Source organism: Aquarana catesbeiana, linkage group LG05 (assembly GCF_042186555.1).
Source record: "Aquarana catesbeiana isolate 2022-GZ linkage group LG05, ASM4218655v1, whole genome shotgun sequence".
In the NCBI taxonomy this organism is placed as follows: Eukaryota; Metazoa; Chordata; class Amphibia; order Anura; family Ranidae; genus Aquarana; species Aquarana catesbeiana.
The window spans coordinates 476,414,560-476,435,989 of record NC_133328.1 but is presented as its reverse complement, the minus strand read 5'-3'; the positions used below and the strand labels follow the sequence as shown (position 1 = coordinate 476,435,989).

At 43.1% G+C, this 21,430-nt stretch overlaps 1 protein-coding gene across 2 annotated transcripts in view; it reads right to left on the bottom strand.

Moving 5' to 3' along the window:
* RMC1 (regulator of MON1-CCZ1) overlaps positions 1-21,430 on the bottom strand; it is a 71,797-nt gene that overhangs the window by 2,981 nt on the left and 47,386 nt on the right. For both annotated transcript variants that reach the window (XM_073631480.1, XM_073631479.1), the window contains exons 15-19: positions 18,352-18,471; positions 16,476-16,553; positions 15,330-15,434; positions 12,758-12,826; positions 3,688-3,913 (exon numbers count right to left, since the gene is read on the bottom strand). In XM_073631480.1, coding sequence (XP_073487581.1) covers positions 3,688-3,913; positions 12,758-12,826; positions 15,330-15,434; positions 16,476-16,553; positions 18,352-18,471 — 598 coding nt within the window. The remainder of the gene's footprint in view (positions 1-3,687; positions 3,914-12,757; positions 12,827-15,329; positions 15,435-16,475; positions 16,554-18,351; positions 18,472-21,430) is intronic.

Here is a 21,430-nt window from a genome sequence, read left to right as displayed (position 1 = left end):
TAGCATTATAATTGGGACAGTTGTCATTTTTACATAAAATAAAAGCCATAAATTATGGCTTTTTATCATTTTAATAAAAGACAAAGCGTCTCTTTCAGTAGTAGTCTAACTGAATGAGACAGTTATCACTAATGCCGCGTACACAAAGTAGGACTTTTCGACCGGACTGGTCTGACGGACCAAATCTGGCGAACAATCCGATCATGTGTGGACTTCAGCTGACTTTTCCAGTCGCAAATCTGACGGATTTTAGATTTGGAACATGCTTCAAATCTTTACGTCGTAACTCCGCCAGACCCAGAAATCCGTTAGTCTGTATGCTAGTCCGACGGACAAAAACCAATGCTAGGGCAGCTATTGGCTATCAACTTCCTTATTTTAGTCCGGTGTACGTCATCACGTATGAATCCGTCGGACTTTGGTGTGATCATGTGTAAGCAAGTCCGGTCGTTTGAAAGTCTATCGGACGGGCCGTCTGACTTTTGTAGCCGAAAAGTCCGACCGTGTGTACGCGGCATAAGGATTTTCAATGGATGTACAGTATCTCAAAAATGTGAGGGATGTACTTACTTTTGTGTTTTTCATGTGACCACACTGAAGAAATGACACTTTGCTACAATGTAAAATAGTGAGTGTACAGCTTGTATAACAGTGTAAAACTGCTGTCAACACACAGCCATTAAATGTCTAAACCGCTAGCGACAAAAGTGAGTAACCCCTAAGTGAAAATGTCTGAACTGGGCCAGTTAGCCATTTTCCATCCCCTGTGTCATGTGACTCAAGTGTTACAAGGTCTCTGGTGTGTTAAATTTGTTGTTTTGCTCTCACTCTTATACTGGTCACTGGAAGTTCAACATGGCACCTCATGGCAAAGAACACTCTGAGTTTCTGAAAAAAAAGAATTGTTGCTCTACATAAAGATGGCCTAGGCTATAAGAAGATTGCCAAGACCCTGAAACTGAGCTGCAGCACGATGGCCAAGACCATACAGCGGTTTAACAGGACAGGTTCCACTCAGAACTGGCCTTGCCATAGTCGACCAAAGCATTTGAGTGCACATGCTCAGCATCATATCCAGAGGTTTGTCTTTGGGAAATAGATGTATGAGTGCTGCCAGCACTGTTGAAGGGGTGGGGGGGTCAGCCTGTCAGTACTCAGACCATATGCTGAACACTGCATCAAATTGGTCTGCATGGCTGTCATCCGAGAAGGAAACCTCTTCTAAAGCTGATGGACAAGAAAGCCGACAAACCGTTTGCTGAAGACAAGCAGACTAAGGACATGGATTACTGGAACCATGTCCTGTGGTCTGATGAGACCAAGATAAACTTATTTGGTTCAGATGGTGTCAAGCGTGTGTGGCAGCAACCAGGTGAGGAGTACAAAGACAAGTGTGCCTTGCCTACAGTCAAGCATGGTGGTGGGAGTGTCATGGTCTGGGGCTGCATGAGTGCTGCCCGCACTGCGGAGCTACAGTTCATTAACCACTTGCTTACTGGGCACCTAAACCCCCTGCCTGCCCAGATCAATTTTCAGCTTTTAGCGCTGTCACTCCTTGAATGACAATTGCGCGGTCATACAACACTGTACCCAATTATTTAATCACCTCTGGATTTTTTGTTAAAAAAATTTTAAAAGACCACATTTAAAAAAAAAAAAACATAACAGTTTTAGATTTTGTTAATAAATTTTGCAAACAGGTATTTTTTTCTCCTACATTGATGTACGCTGATGAGGTGGCATTGATGGGAACTGATAGGCGGCACTGATTGCTGGCACTTAAGTAAGGTGGGCACCGATTTGTGGCACTGGCAGGAGTTACTGGTGGGCACATAATATGTTGTTCCTCCTCGGGACCGATGTCCCTGCAAACTGAAGCGGGCGATCGCTGTCAGCATGAGAAAAAAAAAAAAAAAAAAAAAGATTACCGATCCTCAGTTTACATCACTTGATCAGCTGTCATTGGCTGACAGCTGATCACGTGGTAAGGGGTGGGGATGAGCCGAGTCTCACTGAGGGGGGCATGGCAGTGCTGCAAAGAGGAGGACGTCAATAGACGTACTCCTGGCACAGCAGATCCGCGCTGTTGCCGTCATTTGGCTATAGCGTGGATCTGAAGGAGTTAAGGGAACCATGAATGCCAACATGTACTGTGATATACCCCCCCCTTCCTTCTGGGACTGGGCTGCAGGGCAGTATTTGAACATAACGACCCCAAACACACCTCCAAGACGACCACTGCCTTGCTAAAGAAGCTGAGGGTAAAGGTGATAGACTGGCCAAGCATGTCTCCAGACCTAAACCCTATTGAGCATCTGTGGGGCATCCTCAAACGGAAGGTAGAGGAGCGCAAGGTCTCTAACATCCACCAGCTCCGTGATGTCATCGTGGAAGAGGACTCCAGTGACAACCTGGTGAACTCCATGCCCAAGAGGGTTAAGGCAGTGCTGGGAAATAATGGTGGCCATACATAATATTGACACTTTGGAACCAATTTGGACATTTTCACTTAGGGGTGTACTCATTTTTGTTGCCAGCGGTTTAGACATTAATGGCTGTGTGTTGAGTTATTTTGAGGGGACAGCACATTTACACTGTACACTCACTACTTTGCCACAATGTAAAGTGTCATTTCTTCAGGGTTGTCACATGAAAAGATATAAAATATTGACAAACATGTGAACATCCTATGAAGGATGTTCACATCTATGCGGTGCAAATTCGATCCAGTTTAGGGAAAAAAAAATATATAAGGGTCCTGTGCAAGTTTGGTGTGATGTGTTCCAAACTCACAGAGTATAGTGGCATTCTGAGATAACTGTTCAACACAGGATGCGATTCATTGCCGGTATTGCATACAAGTGGCTGGAAGGCACTAGCATATGAAGGCAGATTGTAAATTGCAGCAGTACTAAATTCACATTGAACAAAAAGTTATTTACAATTGCATCCCTGAATCGTATCAGAATCCCACCTGAAAAACTACCTTTGATAATCGCACCAAATATGTGTGAACCCAGACTGATAGTGGGCTTTGAAGTTGCACTGGTGTGAATTAGGGGTAAATGTAAAAACACCTACCCTGTGCCCATAAAGACATGACATTGGAAGTTGGGCAATAGGATTCGCACATCCCTGTGCCTGCAAAGAGCATTGCACCCACAATCCGAACGAGTAGACAGTTACTGGAGCGCAGGAAGATAAACTATGAGCCATCTGCTGCGGTGGAGCACGGCAAGTGTAGTTTGTTCACGGAAAGCTGTGAATGAATGACGTAGCTACACTCTTTTTAAATTGCAAATGCAGGGAGAAGAGCCTGTGGGAGATCAGAGGGGTGCAGGCAGGTGCTCTTTGGTAACAAGTTACCAAAAAGGTGAACTTATTCTTTAAAAAGGAGCTGCACATTTGATTTAAATCTAGAACATCCCATCCACGCTAGTCGTCCTGAATTAATCTCACGCCTCTCCGGACTTGGCATTGGGCTACATATAAACCTATGGAGGCTCACTGCACATGGTTCAGCTGTGCTACTGCAGGAAGATATCTGTTGATTACTATGGTTTTTTTAAATGTAGAATCGTACCCACTTTCTCTCTACTAGGGTGTGGATATGAACTCCTATCAGTAAGCTCTGAAAATGAGAACTCAAAGTATCTTGTTGGGAAATGCACTTTTACAAAATCTTACCTGGTGTGAAGTTGGGGTTTCCTCGAAGACGTTGGTTTCTTTGCTCAAAGAATCTGAAGACAGTATAGAAGAGCATGTCATCTGCTGCTTGCTTTGCAGCATCCAAGAACTTGCGAGCCGACACACTGTCATGTCCACCAATGCTTCTCACAAACCTTAGAGCTGCCAAAACTTGATATTTAGATAGTAAGACTTCAACAATCTCATCATTGGCCGTGGAAAGCCTCTGTGGAGATAAAGTATTCATACGTGAAATGTAATAACCCTGTTGGCCTGCATATTACCCACGTCTGCTATTGCTCAAGGATGTTCTTTTTCTATGTCCTGCCTGGGATTACCCTTCTCCTTTTGAAGGATAACAGTAAAAAATCTTTAATTCTATATATTGCCTTAACGTTAAATTTTTTTTGTTCCATAGTTTTTAATACCAACATTTTGGACAGTGTCAAATCCCTTTGTTCGAAAACTACTATGCTAACATACCAGTGTCACAAATGCTCCATGCTCTGCTTATTTGTGCACACTCAGCTGGGCAAATGGAAGAAAACCATTATGCTGTATTCATTTGTTGAAATTGTCAGAAGCATGTGTATCACAAGATTTCCATGGGCAACATTATACATCCTTTGGTAGGTAAAACCCTAGACATGCTGTACATGTTTTTGGTATTATTAATGTTATGCAGTGCCTGTTCTCAAGGAGCTTACATTAGTCCCTATTTCACACATATATACATATCAGAGCCAATTTACATATGAGATAATTGACCCACCAGCCTACACAACCACGGGGAGAACAACTAACTTCATGCAGATAATGTCCTGGCTGGGATCTAAACTGAGGATGCCAGTGCTGCAAGGCAGCAGTGCCAACTACTAAGCCACCACTTTTTCTATGAGCTTTTCTACATCTATCACATTATCAGAATTTGTCCTCATATTGTGAAGGAATGTGATGTAAATAATAATAATAATAATCTGAAAATGTCTATTTTCTTATGTGCATACATATTTTTCTCCTTACTCATTATATAAGTATACAGGTTTGCTCTGTTCCTATATTTTCTCAAGATGGCGGGTACCCCCTACATCCCACACATCAGAAGAACGCGGAACTGAAGATAAAACCAAGGACAGCCAAACCTCGTTATGAAGATTCTCCATCTTCTTTTCTATCTTAACCAATGAGATGTACCTATTAGACTAACATAGCAATGACGTATTTGTGTGTATAAAACATTAGCACCGCCTTGAATAAATTAGAAGTGTAAGAAGTAACGGTGCTGAGCGTGTCTCAGAGTGTTTACTTTTATATGCATGCATATCCACACTTTCCAATTAGAGACAGCAGCAGATAACCTTGGGCTCGATTGGAGCTCTTAATCATTTCCATAACAGCTGGTGCCGAAACCCGGGACCTAAGGCTACAGTCGAAGCCATACCGCGATAAGCATTCGGGCGTTAACTGATTGATGAGACAGGGGTTTGCGCAGCCCTAACAGTACCGGTAAGTCTTATTTATATTCTTACCACTGTACGACTTTCTTATCTTTCGGCTGGATTCTGTCGGTATGCTAAGACTGTCTTAGAGGCAGGTATTTCCTCGCCTGAGGTTGTTTTAACGAACCTGCCAATGGGTTTCTGCTGTCTGTATTTGTTCACTGTCTGCCATTCTTTGGGCTACGAAACTCAGCAGTCTAAAAGTGCTACATGTGTGTTCTCATCTCCAGATGAGCTGTCGGCCTCTGGAGTGAGATGGGTTATTGTGGCAGTCGGTTATGGGACGGGTTACTCATTGGTTTGTCGAATCTTTGAGGGTTTGCAGTCTGAAAGCGTTACAGATGTCTCACCCCCAGATGAGCTGTCGGCCTCTGGGAGTAACTGTAATGACGGCCTTTAACTGGGTTTAAGGGGAGTTGTCTGCCCCTGGGGTTATCTTAGCCTGCTGAAATTTTGCAGTTCGAAGAGTGGCAGGTGTAATGTCCTGTCGTGAGTGTATTTGTGGTTTACTGTTTGCTAAACACGAGAGGGGTTGGGGACTGGTTAAGGTCGGAGGGGGGGCTGCCCGGGGGATCTGTTGGGTCACGGGCCGTTGCTCCTCACTACCCCTGACATGTTTGTTCTTGTTCTGAGATTAACCGTACATTACAGGGTTATAGAAGACAGTAGAAGCTAGGAGCGCAGTCTTATGTGCCCACACCCAAGGAATTTGTTGATAAAGAACACTGAGAAAGAATATTAACCCCTTGGTTATACGTATTCTCCTCTCAAGCCGTTAGCCGAGAAACAGAGAGAGAACAGAAAGTGATATTGTAAAGAATGTGATATTGTGAAGAGAAGAAGATGTTGAAATAGTTAACAAAGTTGAACGAAGTGGCGAAAGTTATGTTGCTAAAGAAACAGGGAGAAAAATCCTGTGTGATAAAGAAAATTGGATAAAGGAAGTTAAGAAAGATGGCGATTGTATTATGTATGTGTATCACAGAATTGATAATGTGCCTAAACCACCCCCCTATCAAAAAACCTGGACCGAGAGAAGGGAGGGACAACCCTGCCCTCCACCTGACATCCACTCCCTTCTCTCCCTCCCAGCCCAAGCACAGCCCACTGTGACAACTCCGCCCGGCGGCCATCTTGGTGCACCCATGCCTTCACTCACTGCCCAGCCCAGTGCACTTCCTGCCGGCAGCCATCTTGGTACACCCAGTGAGCTTAAACAGCCTGTACCCAGCCCTCCCTGTTTTAAACCAGGATGGTTCATACCACACATCTGTCTTCCCCAATATGGAAGCATCACATTCCCAGGCCGGATATGTTCATGATGAAAAAGCGTCTGAGTGGGAAGCCCAACAACAGGCAGCAAGGCCACCCACTGATTTAACCCCCAATCTGGCTCCGGACTCACAGGTCCGAGAGGATCTCAAACACATGCTGGCAACCATAAGGAACAGTGCCTCTTGTCAGCCCCCGCCCCAACAGTCTCGGTTACCAGAAGGGGCACCAGTGATGTATGTCGCTTTTACTCTATCACAAGCAGTGGCCTTAGTGACAAGTCTGCCTGACCCAGAGAAGCAACCAATTCCCTTCTACCACAGGATAGTGCAGATACAAGAAACTTACTCAGCTGCCTGGAGAGACTTGATCAGCCTATTCCAAATCAAAGCAGGATATGTCTTTTGGCCAGTCATGCAGATGGCCTTCAATGATGCCTGCCTGACAAGTGCCACTTCCTACACCTCAGGCGTGGAGTTCTGTGCACAACTCCACGACTGGGCAAAGGAGAAGTTGACGGATCAGACCACCACAATCCAAGATATTACCCAAGATAAAGGGGAGTCTGAAGAAGTATCATGCTAGACTCGTACAGGCCTTTGATGATCTGAGTTTCTCCCACTTTGAAAAGAGACACACACGTTTCCTGCGTGGGAGTTGATGGGTTGCCCCGCTCCAGTCCATTTGTAGAGCCACTCCAAGTGGGGACATTTCCTGATTTGCGGCCTCCTCTACATGTCCCTTGAATCTACTAGGAGCTGATGTGTTGTCCAGACTACAGGCCTCAATCAGGACACGCCTGAAGGGGGGATGAAGTTACATACTCCCCTATGTTTGGAAGACTCATCTGCTTTGTGTTTTTTGCCTCTCCTGACGACGCTTAATGAAGCAAAAACTTCAAGTTCAATACTGCAGGAACTACTTGACAGAATCCCTGTGTGCTTATGGTCCACAGGACCGGAAGACAACGGTCACTTAAAGGTGCCACCAGTTTCAGTCAAGCTAAAAGAGGGCGCTTCATTGCCCCGGAAACCACAATAACCCCAAGAAGAGAATCCTAAAAAGAGAACCAGGTACCTGCTGTGGATGCCTTTGACTGCAAAATACCTCACAGAGGTGGACCTTACAAACGTTTTGTTCAGTGTCCACCCTCACCCCTCCTGCTGGTACCTTTTCGCATTCATCCACGGAAAGAAACGGCAACATACCTAAACAGTTGTGCCACAAGGGGCACAGAACTTTCCAAGCCAGTTTGCAAAAGCTATGGCTATCATCCTTGACACATGACAAGAGGAACACCCGGAAGCGATTCTCTTCCAACATGTTGATGACCTTCTCCTTTGTGCAGCTGACTTACCCCCTGTTGAAGTCACCTCAGAAAGCCTGTTGTGCTATCTTGCCAACCAGGGCTGCAGAGCCTCAAAGCCCAAATTGCAGTGGTGCTCAACACCTGTCATTTTCCTTGGACTAATTTCCTAGTGCAGAGCATGGATTCCAGAAGCCTTCCTACTGATGCTCTGCAATCAGACCCTTCCAGATGTCTCCTGAAGAAATATCTAAGTTTGAGGCCCTCAAGTGTGCCATCTCAGGCGCTAGGGCTCCCAGACTACGACAAAATGCTCAAGCTCTTTGTATCCGAACGTCTGGGACATGCTGCAGGTGTACTTACCCAATCACACGGCATCAGCCTACGCCCCGTAGGATATTATTCCTGTCGGCTGGATGCGGTAGCAAGAGGAGGCCTATTGTGTCTGCGAGCTGGCTTTGCTATACAAGCCTTGCTTGACAAAACTTTGAACTTGGTCCTCAGACACTGCCTCGTTCTGCTTACTCCCCATGACGTTGTTGCCATATTCAACCAGGATCCTGCCGAAACACTTGTCCACTACCAGACACTTGAGACTCCTGTGTTTCCTCCTACTGGACAGCATTACTCTATTAAGTTGTCAAACACTGAACCCTACCACCCTTCTTCCACTTCTCGAGGGGGGAAAGGAGGAGGAGCCAACAGTCATATGGACTCAAGATATGCTTTCAGCATTGCCCATGATTATGGTGTTATCTAGGACAGAGGATTCCTGACGGCTGCAGGAACACCTGTGAAAACTTGATTGATGCCTTGCTTCTCCCAACCCAAGTGACTATTCTGAGTAAAGCACACGACAAAATGAACTCAAAGGAAGCTTGAAGCAATCATCTAGCCAATTCAGCTGCCAGACAGCTGGTGGTCCACGGGAAGTGGACAGCAGGGTGGTAGAATAAGACCACCCCGTGCTTACCTTACAGACTTTCCCAGTGGACAGAGTTTATCTAAAAGAAATACAGGAAACAACAAGTCCGGATAAGAAGGAAAGCTGGAAACGGAGAGGAGCAACTCTCAGAAATGGACTATTCGAGTGCAACAAGAAGCCTTGTCTACCCAGGAGTATGTACCCAGCCATGGTGCAATGGGCACATGGAACTGCCCACTTGACAAAGACTTTTATGAACTCTCTTATCAACAAGTGTTGCACCAAGAGTTACTCCACTGACCGACAACTTCTGCAGATAATGCATTATCTGCACCAAATGTAACCCAGGACGCACAGAAAAAACACAGAAGAAGCACCTGGCAAAAGCCCTATACCCCATTCCAGAGGATGCAAATTGATCATTCTCAAGTGCCAAGAAGTGGCAGATTCGAAAACGCCCTAGTGGAAGTGGTCACGACTGCCAGGACCACAGCTAAATAACTACTGAGTGAGATAGTAGGTAGATTTGGGGTCCCAGAGGTGATATTGAGAGATCAGGGACCAGCCTTAACAGCAACCCTTACAAAAGAGATTTGGGCAGCACTGGGGGTTCAGTTAGCACTACACATCACATACCACCCTCAAAGTAGCGGGAAGGTAGAAAGGATGAATGGGACACTAAAAACAGGATGTTAAAGATGGCTGAAGAGACTAACATGAGTTGGCCAGACAGTTAGCCCATAGCCCTGTTCAGTGTCAGACACACACCCGGAGGAAACATGCCCTATACACTAATGAAATTTTGTTTGGTTCAGCTCCCAGACTTGGTTGTTACTTTCCACAACAGTTACAGTTGCAGTCTGATGTGTTGACTAATTATGTAACCACATTATCACGAGAATTAACCTGAATGCATGTCCAGGTGTTTTCTTCCATTCCAGATCCTGAATTAGATACAGGAACACACCAACTACTGTCTGGAGATACTTGAGCCAAGTTATGATGGTCCATTCCAAGTTTTGCTGACCACAGCCACCTCAGTCAAATTGGCCAGGAAGAACACCTGAATGCACGCTTATCACTGCAGGAGAGCGTGTTTTCGGGTGCTGCATATCCTTTTTCTGTTTGATCTAGGGGGGAGGGGCCCAGGAGGTGGCCATCACAAAAATGATAACATAATTACGTTTTAGTGTAACTCTTCAGGTACACATGTGACCACCTTTACCTTAGATTACTGTGACATAGTACCTTGTCCGTTTGACCCTTCATGGTGATGCCACTGGTACAGTGATATCCCTGACGGTAAGGACATATATGTATGCCACACAGACAGTTACTGGGGACAGAGTTGTGGTTCCAGTGGGGGCCAGTGGGTTGGAACACAGGGCCAGACTGGGCGACCACAGAGTGCATTAGACAAAAAAGATGAAAATAGAAAGCCCCCATATCCTAACCAAAGATACCCCTGATACATACACTGACCCAGCACACAGTCAGAGGAGGAAGCGAGCAGCTCTCTCCGGAAGCTTTGACCCTCATGTGCACATAGATGTCATAAGGGTTACAAGGGGGGTCCCTGATGAGTTTAAAGCCAGGGACCAGGTAAAAGCTGGTTTTGAGTCTTTGATCCCCATAACAACTGTCAGCAAGAATGTAGATTGGATTAACTACATGTCATGGTTATGCAATAGAGTTTGTCGATCAGCATACCTGTCTCCATGTGTTCATCTCTAGAGACCAGCTGACCCTCACCTGACTGCTTTTGTAACCTCTCCTCTAAGCATGGCCCCACCCCAGGCCCTATCAGGGAACCCTATATTAACCTGTGCAATGCAAGCCAGCAGTGCTGATCAACCATTGTGTGTTAGCCTCTATGTGTACTTGCTGTGTTTCCTACATCTGATTCCTGTTACCGACTTTGGCCTGTTCCCGACCATCCCGGTTTGCCTGTGACCCTGATGTTCCAGCCAGCTGCCTCCTTCCTCTTCTCCTGTAGTCTACCGTGAGCGTGAGCTGTGAGACCCTGAGGGCCGCGACCTGGAGCCAGACTGCAGCGCAGTCCATCCTTACCATTAAAGGCTTTGGTGAACACCTGCTGGCTCTTAGACTCCGCACCCTGGGGAATCTATGCTCTAGCTCCCAGTGGGATCTGTGTCAGTGATCCAGTAGACCTGCTTCCCGAACCTCCCAGGGTTCAATCCGCAGCAGTCAGCCATATGGTCCACTACCTTGCGGTGCACTCCTGATCCCAACGGTGTGCATCTGTCACCCAGCCTCTAGGTGACCTGACACTACACATATTTTAACCAACAGAGATTTGTAAATTACACTAAAGATGCCCTCCAGGGAATTGTTGACCAGTTAGCCCCCACTTCCTACATGACATTCCAGGACCTGATGGCCTTAGACATGGTGCTATCTGGGAAAGGAGGTGTTTTGTAAAATCATAGGAAAAAACGGGAACCTGTTGTACATACATTCCTGATAATACTGGGCCAAATGGTAAGGTTACTTTAGCTATAAAGAAATTAGAAGATCTGTCATTGGAGTTGAAGAAGAACTCAGGTATCACAGACCCATGGGATCAATACTTTAGCTGGATGAGTGGGTGGCAGAAGGTGCTCGCCCAGATAGGGGTAACGGTATTAATAATCCTGGTCCTTTTAGCCCTGACTGTATGCTGTATTCTACCTTTTGAAAAAAAGGTAATGAGCAAAGCTGTAGACAATAGCACACCTACATTTCTCCACCAAGAAGAAGAGGACCTCCTTATGATGGAAGATGACAAACCCTTCACTCCTCTACAGTCACTCTCTGTCCATAACCTCACAATCCTATAGGGTTTTAGGGATAGATAGCGCCTGACTGCACCTCTCCAGCTGTATCGAGGAGGGAAGTGAACAGTTGCTGCCCAATTCTATATACAGCCTAAAAGAGTTGCTGAGGAGAAGGGCCAGGCCAAAGTGGGACCTTTAGTATTAGGGACAGAAAAGAGAAAATAGTCATTTTAGGGGGGATTGTGAAGGAATGTGATGTAAATAATAATAATAATAATAATCTGAAAATGTCTATTTTCTTATGTGCATACATATTTTTCTCCTTACTCATTATATAAGTATCCAGGTTTGCTCTGTTCCTATATTTTCTCAAGATGGCGGGTACCCCCTACATCCCACACATCAGAAGAACGCGGAACTGAAGATAAAACCAAGGACAGCCAAACCTCGTTATGAAGATTCTCCATCTTCTTTTCTATCTTAACCAATGAGATGTACCTATTAGACTAACATAGCAATGACGTATTTGTGTGTATAAAACATTAGCACTGCCTTGAATAAATTAGAAGTGTAAGAAGTAACGGTGCTGAGCGTGTCTCAGAGTGTTTACTTTTATATGCATGCATATCCACACTTTCCAATTAGAGACAGCAGCAGATAACCTTGGGCTCGATTGGAGCTCTTAATCATTTCCATAACAATATTTCTTGCTGTGCCCCATTGCCCTGTATCGTTATAATTATTATTTTCCCTGTAAACCTAAATTTTTTAAAAAATTTAAAACATTTAAAAAAAAAAAAAAAAACACAATTTATAGCAAGGTGTTATCCACACAGCCCATGAAATTGAAGCAGTCGTTTATCTACTGTCTAAACATAAAAAGTAAGCATTTTTTGGTTATTATGGCCAATACATACATTATATTAAGCATAAGGGCCATTGTGACTAAGAGCCAGCTCACACCAGAATGTGTGGGAATGGCACATTCCCTGCAATACGCTCGAACGCACTGTCTTTGCAATCTGCTGCGGGTGCCTATGTATTGTTAACGGCACACCAAAGGTCGATCACAAACCAAGTGCACCAAATTGCAACAGTACCATGCGATTTGATGCTTTGCATTTTAATTTTTTAAAGTAGTGCATGCACTTTTTTCCACTTTCTGGTGCAATTTCAGCCCAGCAGAATGGCACCACACGAGAATGTGGCACGTGTTCCTGTGCGATCCTGGTGTGAACCGGTCCTGAATGATTCTCCATTTAGATCCCAATATTTAAGAAAAAATATTTACCTTTAACATATCCAGGGAAAGCTGATGTGCTGGGGGATAGACACTCTCTAAAGATAGCAACAGGCAGGCCTGAAAATACAGTAAATAATGAGAAATCAAAACTATTTCCTAAATATTGAAAATTCATGTTCAAGATTTACCAATTCTGTACTATCCATTCAAAAACAAAAAATAGGATTTTTGTACTCCTCATACAAAATTTTTCTGTCTGGAGTCCAAGGTAAGTTTGGACCCTTTGGGTTATACTACCACATAGAGAAGGATTAGAGGCGGGCAAACAAAAAAAAAAAAAAAACTAGGCCAGCCCCATATACTCCTAGCATGGTTTTGTTTTGTAGCAGAGCATGACTAAATACACAGAATGGGACCCAACTATTTCTTCAGTGACCCTCAATGGACTCAATTTTACAAAAATACTATTTTCTCTCTCATTCCATTGAAGGAAACAGGAAGTCTTTAAACTTTGGGATGTCTAAAAGCAGTTCAGCTAAGGGGTGGGCAACCAATCAAATGGTTTCTGACAGGCCCAAGAAAAAAAAAAAAACAAACAAAAAAAAAAAAAAACAGTGGAACACTAAAGACTGCCTGAAGCTCAAATAGCCACCTAAAGGACTTTACGCTTGAAGCTGTGATCAGATGAGGCCAAGAAATCTACCTAGAGAACATATATAAAAAAAAAAAATGAAGGCCAGGTGCAGCCTTGCAACTTGGGAAAGAGTTGCTCGATGCTGAAAAGCCCATGAAACACTTATAAATCTAGTAGTTTGCCTTGACTAGAAAGGGTGGAACCTGATTTGTGAGGCCATAAGCGTGAAGGAAGCAGTGGCAAGCACATTAACTCTCACAGCTTGAACCACATCCAGACAATGGAGGAAAATGGTGAACTGGACAGAAGAACAAAGTCCTGGTTTTAGGTGAAAGGCAGAAAATATCTTCTTAAGAAAGAAGGAAGGAAGTCCTAGGCCTCAAAACCACCCTGTGCCTAAGCAAGATCAAAAGGGGTTTCCGTGTAGGGCAAGACCTCCAGCTCAGATATTCTTTTCGCAGAAGTGATGGCTACAAGGAAAACCAATTTGTGAAAGTAGACAGAGAAAGCACAGAGCAAACCAGATTCAGATCCCACAAGGCTACATGTGAGACCTGTGCCAAGGTCCTATTAAAAAAAGAGTGAGGTCAACAGCCCCTGAAACAGAATAGAACAGTGCAAAAACCTTCCCCTTCAAAGCGCTAAGAGCCAAATGCTTGTCCAGACCCAACTACAAGAAAGAAAGAATGCATTTGTTTCAAGGAGGAACTCCTGGGGTGGAAACTCACACCAAGTGAAGTATGATGTCTTGTAATAGACATCATACGAGACATCGTATGATGTCTTGCCCTCAGAACCAGGGTAACAGCAATTCTGGCCAGGGACCAAGAAGCAGTATGGCAAATCAAAAGATCTTGATGATTCCAGCAGAGCCTACGGAGTGTCTGTCAGGTGTCTTACCAGGTCAGCGTACCACATCCACCTGGATCAGGCTGGAGCAAAGTGGATCATTGGAATGCCCTCCATCTTGATTCAGTGAAGCAGAAAAGGAAAAGCTTTAACCCAGAGACCAGGATGTCCACATCTGGTGTCCCCATCTTGTGAAAAAAAATTCCTGGAACACCACTGGGTGAAGGGACCACTTCCAGGCACTGCTAGCTGAGAAAATCTGCCAACTGTCTATGCCTGGAATGTACACAGAAGGCAGGGCTGGAACATGAAGTGGTGAAAAGTGATGGAGTTTGAAGACATGCGTGTTGGGAAGTATATAGCATGTTCTTTTACAAGATGTGATTAGTTTCAGTGCTGTACTGACACAGGTCTCTTTAAATGAAACCTGTCAGGAGATACACATTGAGGTTGCCATTGCGAAGTTAATTCCTAAAATACTAGCTGTCTCACTGTCATGCTGACCCTCTGGCTTCAAAGCTTCTTGAATGTACAGGGTCTACTAACAGAATATCCCTGAGAACTATAACCTCTTTTGAAATTTCAAGTCTAAAGCCTAGTACACACAATGAGATTATCGTACTAATGATCATCCAGTTTTTTGTTTTTTTTTTGCATGCTTGTCTCCATATCGAAAACGAATAGGTTACTAAAGCAGGAAAATTCTCATATGGCAGAATAAAAATTCGGAAGTGATGTAATGTATTTGTATCGAATGAAAATTCGTACGATCTGGTATCATACGAGAAAGTTTTTTTTGTGTTTGTCCCTTTAGATAATTTCGGCCCAAATCTGTGTATCAAAGATCAGATTATTGTACTGATATCATATGATTGTTTTGAAAGAGAGATTATATATATATATATTCTGCTCATGTGTACTAGGCCTAACAAGGGTACTCTATTCATAACAACATGATATTAAAATAGAGGTTATTATGTAAACCCCAAGGGTACATTTTATTTTCACATGTGGACCTGAAAATGACAGGCAGAAGGTAACTGCTTGTTGTGGGGGCTACACTTCAAGCAATTTTTCCTGCACTTTGGAATACTCTCATAAAAGCTAATTTCTACGCAGATCTGTGAATAAACATACCAAAGGTTTGGAGTCACTGAGCACGTGATACTGAAGGAACTGGTGGAGCATATAGAAGAGGTTGTGTTGTACCAATGTCTTTATTACCAGTTCATACAAGTAGTGCTGCAAAAGAAAAAGAAGAAGGCATATAGGGAGAACTTAAAAAAATTGTTGTCCAATTACATAATAAATAGGCTATATGACTGAATGGGTTTTTAAAGAGAATCAACCAGAAATGGATATTTGCAAGAATTTGAATTTTATTTCTTAACCACTTGCCTACTGGGCACTTTTACCCCCTTCCTGCCCAGGCCCATTTTCAGCGCTGTCACACTTTAAATGACAATTGCGCAGTCATGCAACACTACACCAATATGAATTTTTTTTTTTACACAAATAGAGATTTCTTTTGGTGGTATTTAATCACCACTGGGATTTTAATTTTTTGTTAAACAAATGAATTAAGACTGAAAACAAAACAAAAAAAAAAAGTTTTCATGGTTTGTTATAACATTTTGCAAACGAGTAATTTTTCTCCTTCACTGATGTGCGCTGATGAGACTGCACTGATGGGCACCGATTGGCAGCACTCTTGGAACTGTACTGATAATCAGTGCCCTGATAAGCAGCTTGTGTTAAAGGGACTGATAATCAGCTCTCCTCATGCTGTCAGTGTGAGGAAAGAAAAGCCAATAACTGGCTTGTGTTTACATCCATGATCAGCTGTCATTGGACTCAGCTGATCACCTGGTAAAGGGCCGCTGTGATAGGCCCTTTTCCCCCGATCTGTGATCAACTGAGTCCATGGCCTTTTTGTAAAGGTGAACTTAAATTGTTATAATAAAATGATGAAGTTTTACCTCAAATGGATACCCGCAGGTCTTGTAATTCAACCCTCCCAGTGCAAATGTGTCAGCTCAGTGTCAAGCTTTAAGGCCTCCAAAGCCATTGCCCAATCTCCTGCCTCACATTAGTAGGGGCTGAAGCAGGTAAAACTGTCTAATAACATAAGCACTGAGCTAAAGAAGGCCTTTGCGGGGGCCCTAAAACTTTGCTCTGATGGGTAGAAAACACAACAGGGAAATCAGTAATCTTACTTGAAACTAACTGTAAACAGTGAATAAAACATTGTAAAAGTCCTAGAGAAATATATGCATACAATACCTGCACAGGGATCTGACTATGGTTCAGAGAACGGATGTACTCCATGAGGACAGCAATGATAAACTTATGTGGAGCCTCCTAGGTAACAAATAAAAAAAAATAAATAAATGTATAAAAATGTATTAAAAAAGGGGCTTCCAAGGACAGCAAGACCCCTTTCACACTGGGTTGGCGGGTCCATTAGTGGCAAAACGCCGCTAGTTTTAGCAGCGCTTTACCGCTGTTATAGCAGCGCGCTTTTAACCCCCCTAGCAGCCAAGGAAAGGGTTAATAGGGCCCATTTTGTGACACTGCCGAATCGCTTTGCAGGTGCTTTGGCAGAGCTGCCGTTCATTTTAATGGGCAGGGGTGGCGGAGGAGTGGTGTATACAGCGCTTCCACACCGCCCCAAAGATGCTGTTTGCAGGACTTTTTTTTTCCTGTCCTGCAAGCGCACCGCCCCAGTGTCAAAGCACTCGGGCTTTGACACTGGGGTGGCTTTAGAGGCGCTTTTTACATGCGCTAGTTTTAACGCTAAAACACCTGAAAAGCGCCCCAGTGTTAAAGGTGTCTTAAACATTTGCCAGCATTGAATCGAGTGATTACAAAACCACACCTTTTATCAATCAGCCAATCAATCTAATTATCCTGTTAATCAACTGCACATCTCATGTAGACACAAAGCTGAGATACCCACAATCTTCTCCTGGTTCAGTTCTGCGAAGCTATGACATGAGGATCAGAAAAATGGAGGAGCTTGAAGACCAGGGGTTGCCAGGAAGTATATAACATCCTCCTTTATAGGATGAGTTTATTTTAGTTTTAGTGCTGTAGCTGTATTAGATATAAAAAAGTGGCGTTCTTAAAAGCTTATACACACACACACACACACACACACACACACTCGAAAAATTAGAATATTGTGCAAAAGTTAATTTATTTCACAAATGCAACTTAAAAAAGGTGAAACTAATATATGAGATGGACTCATTACATGCAAAGCAAGATAGTTCAAGCCGTGATTTGTCATAATTGTGATGATTATGGCTTACAACTCATGAAAACCCCAAATCCACAATCTCAGAAAATTAGAATATTACATGCAATCAATCAAGAGGAATACGACATTTGAAGCCCATGTCCAGGATCCGTCTGTGTGTGGTGGCTCTTGATACACTGACTCCAGCCTCAGTCCACTCCTTGTGAAAGTCCCCAACACTTTTGAATGGCCTTTTCCTGACAATTCTCTCCAGGCTGCGGTCATCCCTGCTGCTTGTGCAAATTTTTCTTCCACACTTTTCCCTTCCACATAACTTTCTATTAATGTGCTTTGATACAGCACTTTGGGAACATCCAACTTCTTTTGCAATTACCTTTTGAGGCTTTCCCTCCTTATGGAGGGTGTCAATGATGGTTTTCTGCACAACTGTCTGGTCAGAAGTCTTTCCCATGATTGTGATTCCTACTGAACTAGACAGACTATTTAAAGGCTCAAGAACCCTTTGCAGGTGTTATGCCTTAATTAACAGATTAGAGTGGGACACTTTGAGCCTAGAATATTGCACCTTTTCACAATATTCTAATTTTCTGAGATTGTGGATTTGGGGTTTTCATGAGCTGTAAGCCATAATCATCACAATTATGACAAATCACAGCTTGAACTATCTTGCTTTGCATGTAGTGAGTCTATCTCATATATTAGTTTCACCTTTTAAGTTGCATTAGTGAAATAAATGAACTTTTGCACAATATTCAAATTTTTCAAGATCTAGATCTATCTATATATTTATTTATTTTTTTTGTTATTCTATATTTTTCTGTTAGCAGCAGGAAAACAAGTGCACTAATATTCTGTGTTGATTTTGAAGCCTTTGTATTAGAAATCAAGCAGACTCACCTTCAGGTCAGTGAATACAGACAATACATGCGTGTACATGTCAGACTGGTCTATAACAGCTTGTCCGCGCACGGGTCTCTTCACAAGAGTATTACTTCTACCTTGACTGGTCTCAACTGCCTGTACCATAAAGAGCAGAGTCAGACCCAGGACATGATATCATTCTAATATCTAATACTCCGAAATTATGCCTAAAATGATTGTTTGAAACGAACCCCAGAAAAATTTCACAACATCTGCTGGTCGTACATTCCAGACCAAACAGTTCACCAACTGCAGCACACGGTTTGTAGTGTACGGCCCTAGGTGGTCTTTATGTGGGCCGCACCATCCGCACAATGCGAGCAACAGTGTTTCATAAAACAGGGTAGCGCGAAACATAGTGTGCCCTGACATTTTTCGACTTATCGCTTATATAAAGACATCTAAGGCCCATCACTATTTGGGATTGAGGCATTCCCTCTGAATATACCTGAATCAGATAGGTTTTCTAAACTTTGCCAAAAGGGACACCTCGATTTTTATGCTAAACAGCACATCTCTAGGAGGCCTCAATGAAGGAAAGGAGGTCAATACTATAATTTGGTTTCATGCCAATGTTAGTGGGTTATAATCTTTACCCAAGTCACTTACGGTATGTGTTAGTGTATTGGAGCGTATTAGTACATTTTCTTTCACATTATCCACTTTTAAAGTTACATTGGAAGTTTATTTTGACAGATCTGATTATTCAAGTGATTTTCAGTGACATTCACATAAACCATAACATGTATGCCATTATATTTAGTCTTAATTCATAGATATTTCTCCTTTGGCAGGCCATACATGGGTCGAATTGTGAAAGAATTTTCTTTCGAAAATCTTATCTAAGAATTTTCGTTCGTATTTCGCACCATTAGTGGGCTGCAGCAACAGCCGATTTACGTGCGGCCATCCAATTTGAGGAAATCAGGCATGTTGGAAATTCTTTGAAAAGTGAACGATTTTCTAATCAATGATGGGAGAATTGTGCGAGAAAAGAAAATTCCCGGAAAGAAAAGAAAAGAAGATTCCCAGCCATGAAAAATTATTTTCTGTAGCAACATGAGGTGATATTGAAGGCTTTGTTGGCCGAATTTCGAAATCAATGGTGGCGTAATCGGATCACAAAATGCACAAATTTTCTGATTTTCAAAAAACAAAATCCATTCGAAGTTCGCCCATGTATGGCCAGCCTTTGAGTTTTAATAATTTTTTTTAAATGATGTGATAACATGTACAACTTTTTACATATGGGTTCTAAATTTGTTTTTTAATTGTATTCATGCTAAAGTTTGGTCGTATTACTTACTATATTGATTTTCTATAACCCCTCAGTGATATAATAGAGGTTTAGCCTCAATTTAAACTCTAAAGAGTTAATTTGTTAATCTTGTGCTCAGTTATATACAAGTTTCTCCATGTATTGCCTTTGACTTAAAAAAAGGGGGGCATGCCCTAAATGGTTTTTCGTGGCAACACAAGCACGCCAGGTATCCCTCTGCGGTGGCCAGCAGTTCTCCCAGTGCTTCTGAAAGGAGCTTGTGTGTTTGCCTAGACGCCAGCATGACTTGTTCTTTCCTAAGGCAGGGTTGTATTATCTGTTATCCAGCATGCTGCACACCCTCTGCCTGGCGTCACACAGTGCACTCTGCAGATCCCTCTGTTTAGGAGGAACTAACTGCACAAGAGAACTGTTTTTTTTGACAATTTGAGACCGCACAGGTGCGCATGGGACACAGAAACACTACCTAAAGGGGGACTCTATCTCTTTGAATCTCACTTATGCTGACATGCTTGTCTTTGTATCAATGAATGGGAGTTTGACTATTTTAACTTTCTTCATTCATTAATAATAAAAAGAATAACTTCACTTCCCGGTTTTTGTCCTTATAGTTTGTACATTGCCCATGGAACATTAGAAGCTAAAGGACCTATGTACGGTTTACTGTCGCCAGGTTTTTTAAGCGATTACTTTGTACTACTTGTGAAGAGTGCCCCAGTCTGTGTGACTTTACTCTTTATATATTTTATTCAAAATAAAAAATAGCTAATGAAATATTAAGTGTATGGAGAACCCCCGCACTACCAACTGCTAAATGAATAATACAAATGTGGTTCAATCTTATCAAAAAGTGGTTGCTGCAACTCCTAAAGTGTTTCCAAAAGTGAGAAATGTTCAAATAGGTGTGATTGGAGTTGCGCAGTCTATGACATACATATTATGCTATATTCCTTGTCTCAATATAACAATATATCAAACTAAACAAAAATATAAAGTGCATTTAGGAGTTTTGTACAGTGTTTAAACCCATCACATAATAAATGATTATACTTAAGAGTGTTCAAATGTGGCTGTCAATCAGGCCACTTAGAATTATAAAATTTTCCAAAGAAAAAAAAAACAAACACACACACACACACACACACACACACACACACACACACACACACACACTAGCTGCTGACTTTTAAAGCGGAGGTCCGCCGAAAAAAAAAAAAAAATAAAAATTTAAAAACCAGCAGCTACAAATACTGCAGCTGCTGACTTTTAATATATGGACACTTACCTGTCCAGGGAGCCCGCGATGTCGGCAGCCGAAGCCTATCCGTTCGTCAGCTCTCGGCTGCTGCCGCCGCCATCCTCGGTAAGGGAATAAGTGAAGCCGTGCGGCTTCACTTCCTGGTTCCCTACTGCGCATGCGAGAGTCGCGCTGCTCGCCCTCTCTGGTCTCTGCTGTGTTCTGGGACCTGTGTGTCTCCCAGAATACAGCGGGGGAGGACAGTGTAGGCGCCGGAAGTGGCGTAGGTCACCGCAAGCGCCGCGGTGATCTATGCCAGGAAGTGGGAGCAAATACCTGTATTAGACAGGTTATCTGCTCCCTCCTCCCCCTGAAAGGTGCCAAATGTGACACCGGAGGGGGGGGGGGAATCCAAAAAGTGGAAGTTCCATTTTTGGGTGGAACTCCACTTTAATATTAGGAAACCTACCTGTCCTGGAATCCAACAATGTCGGCACCCCAGACAATGTTTCCATTGGCTGTCGGGTGCTGCTGCCGCC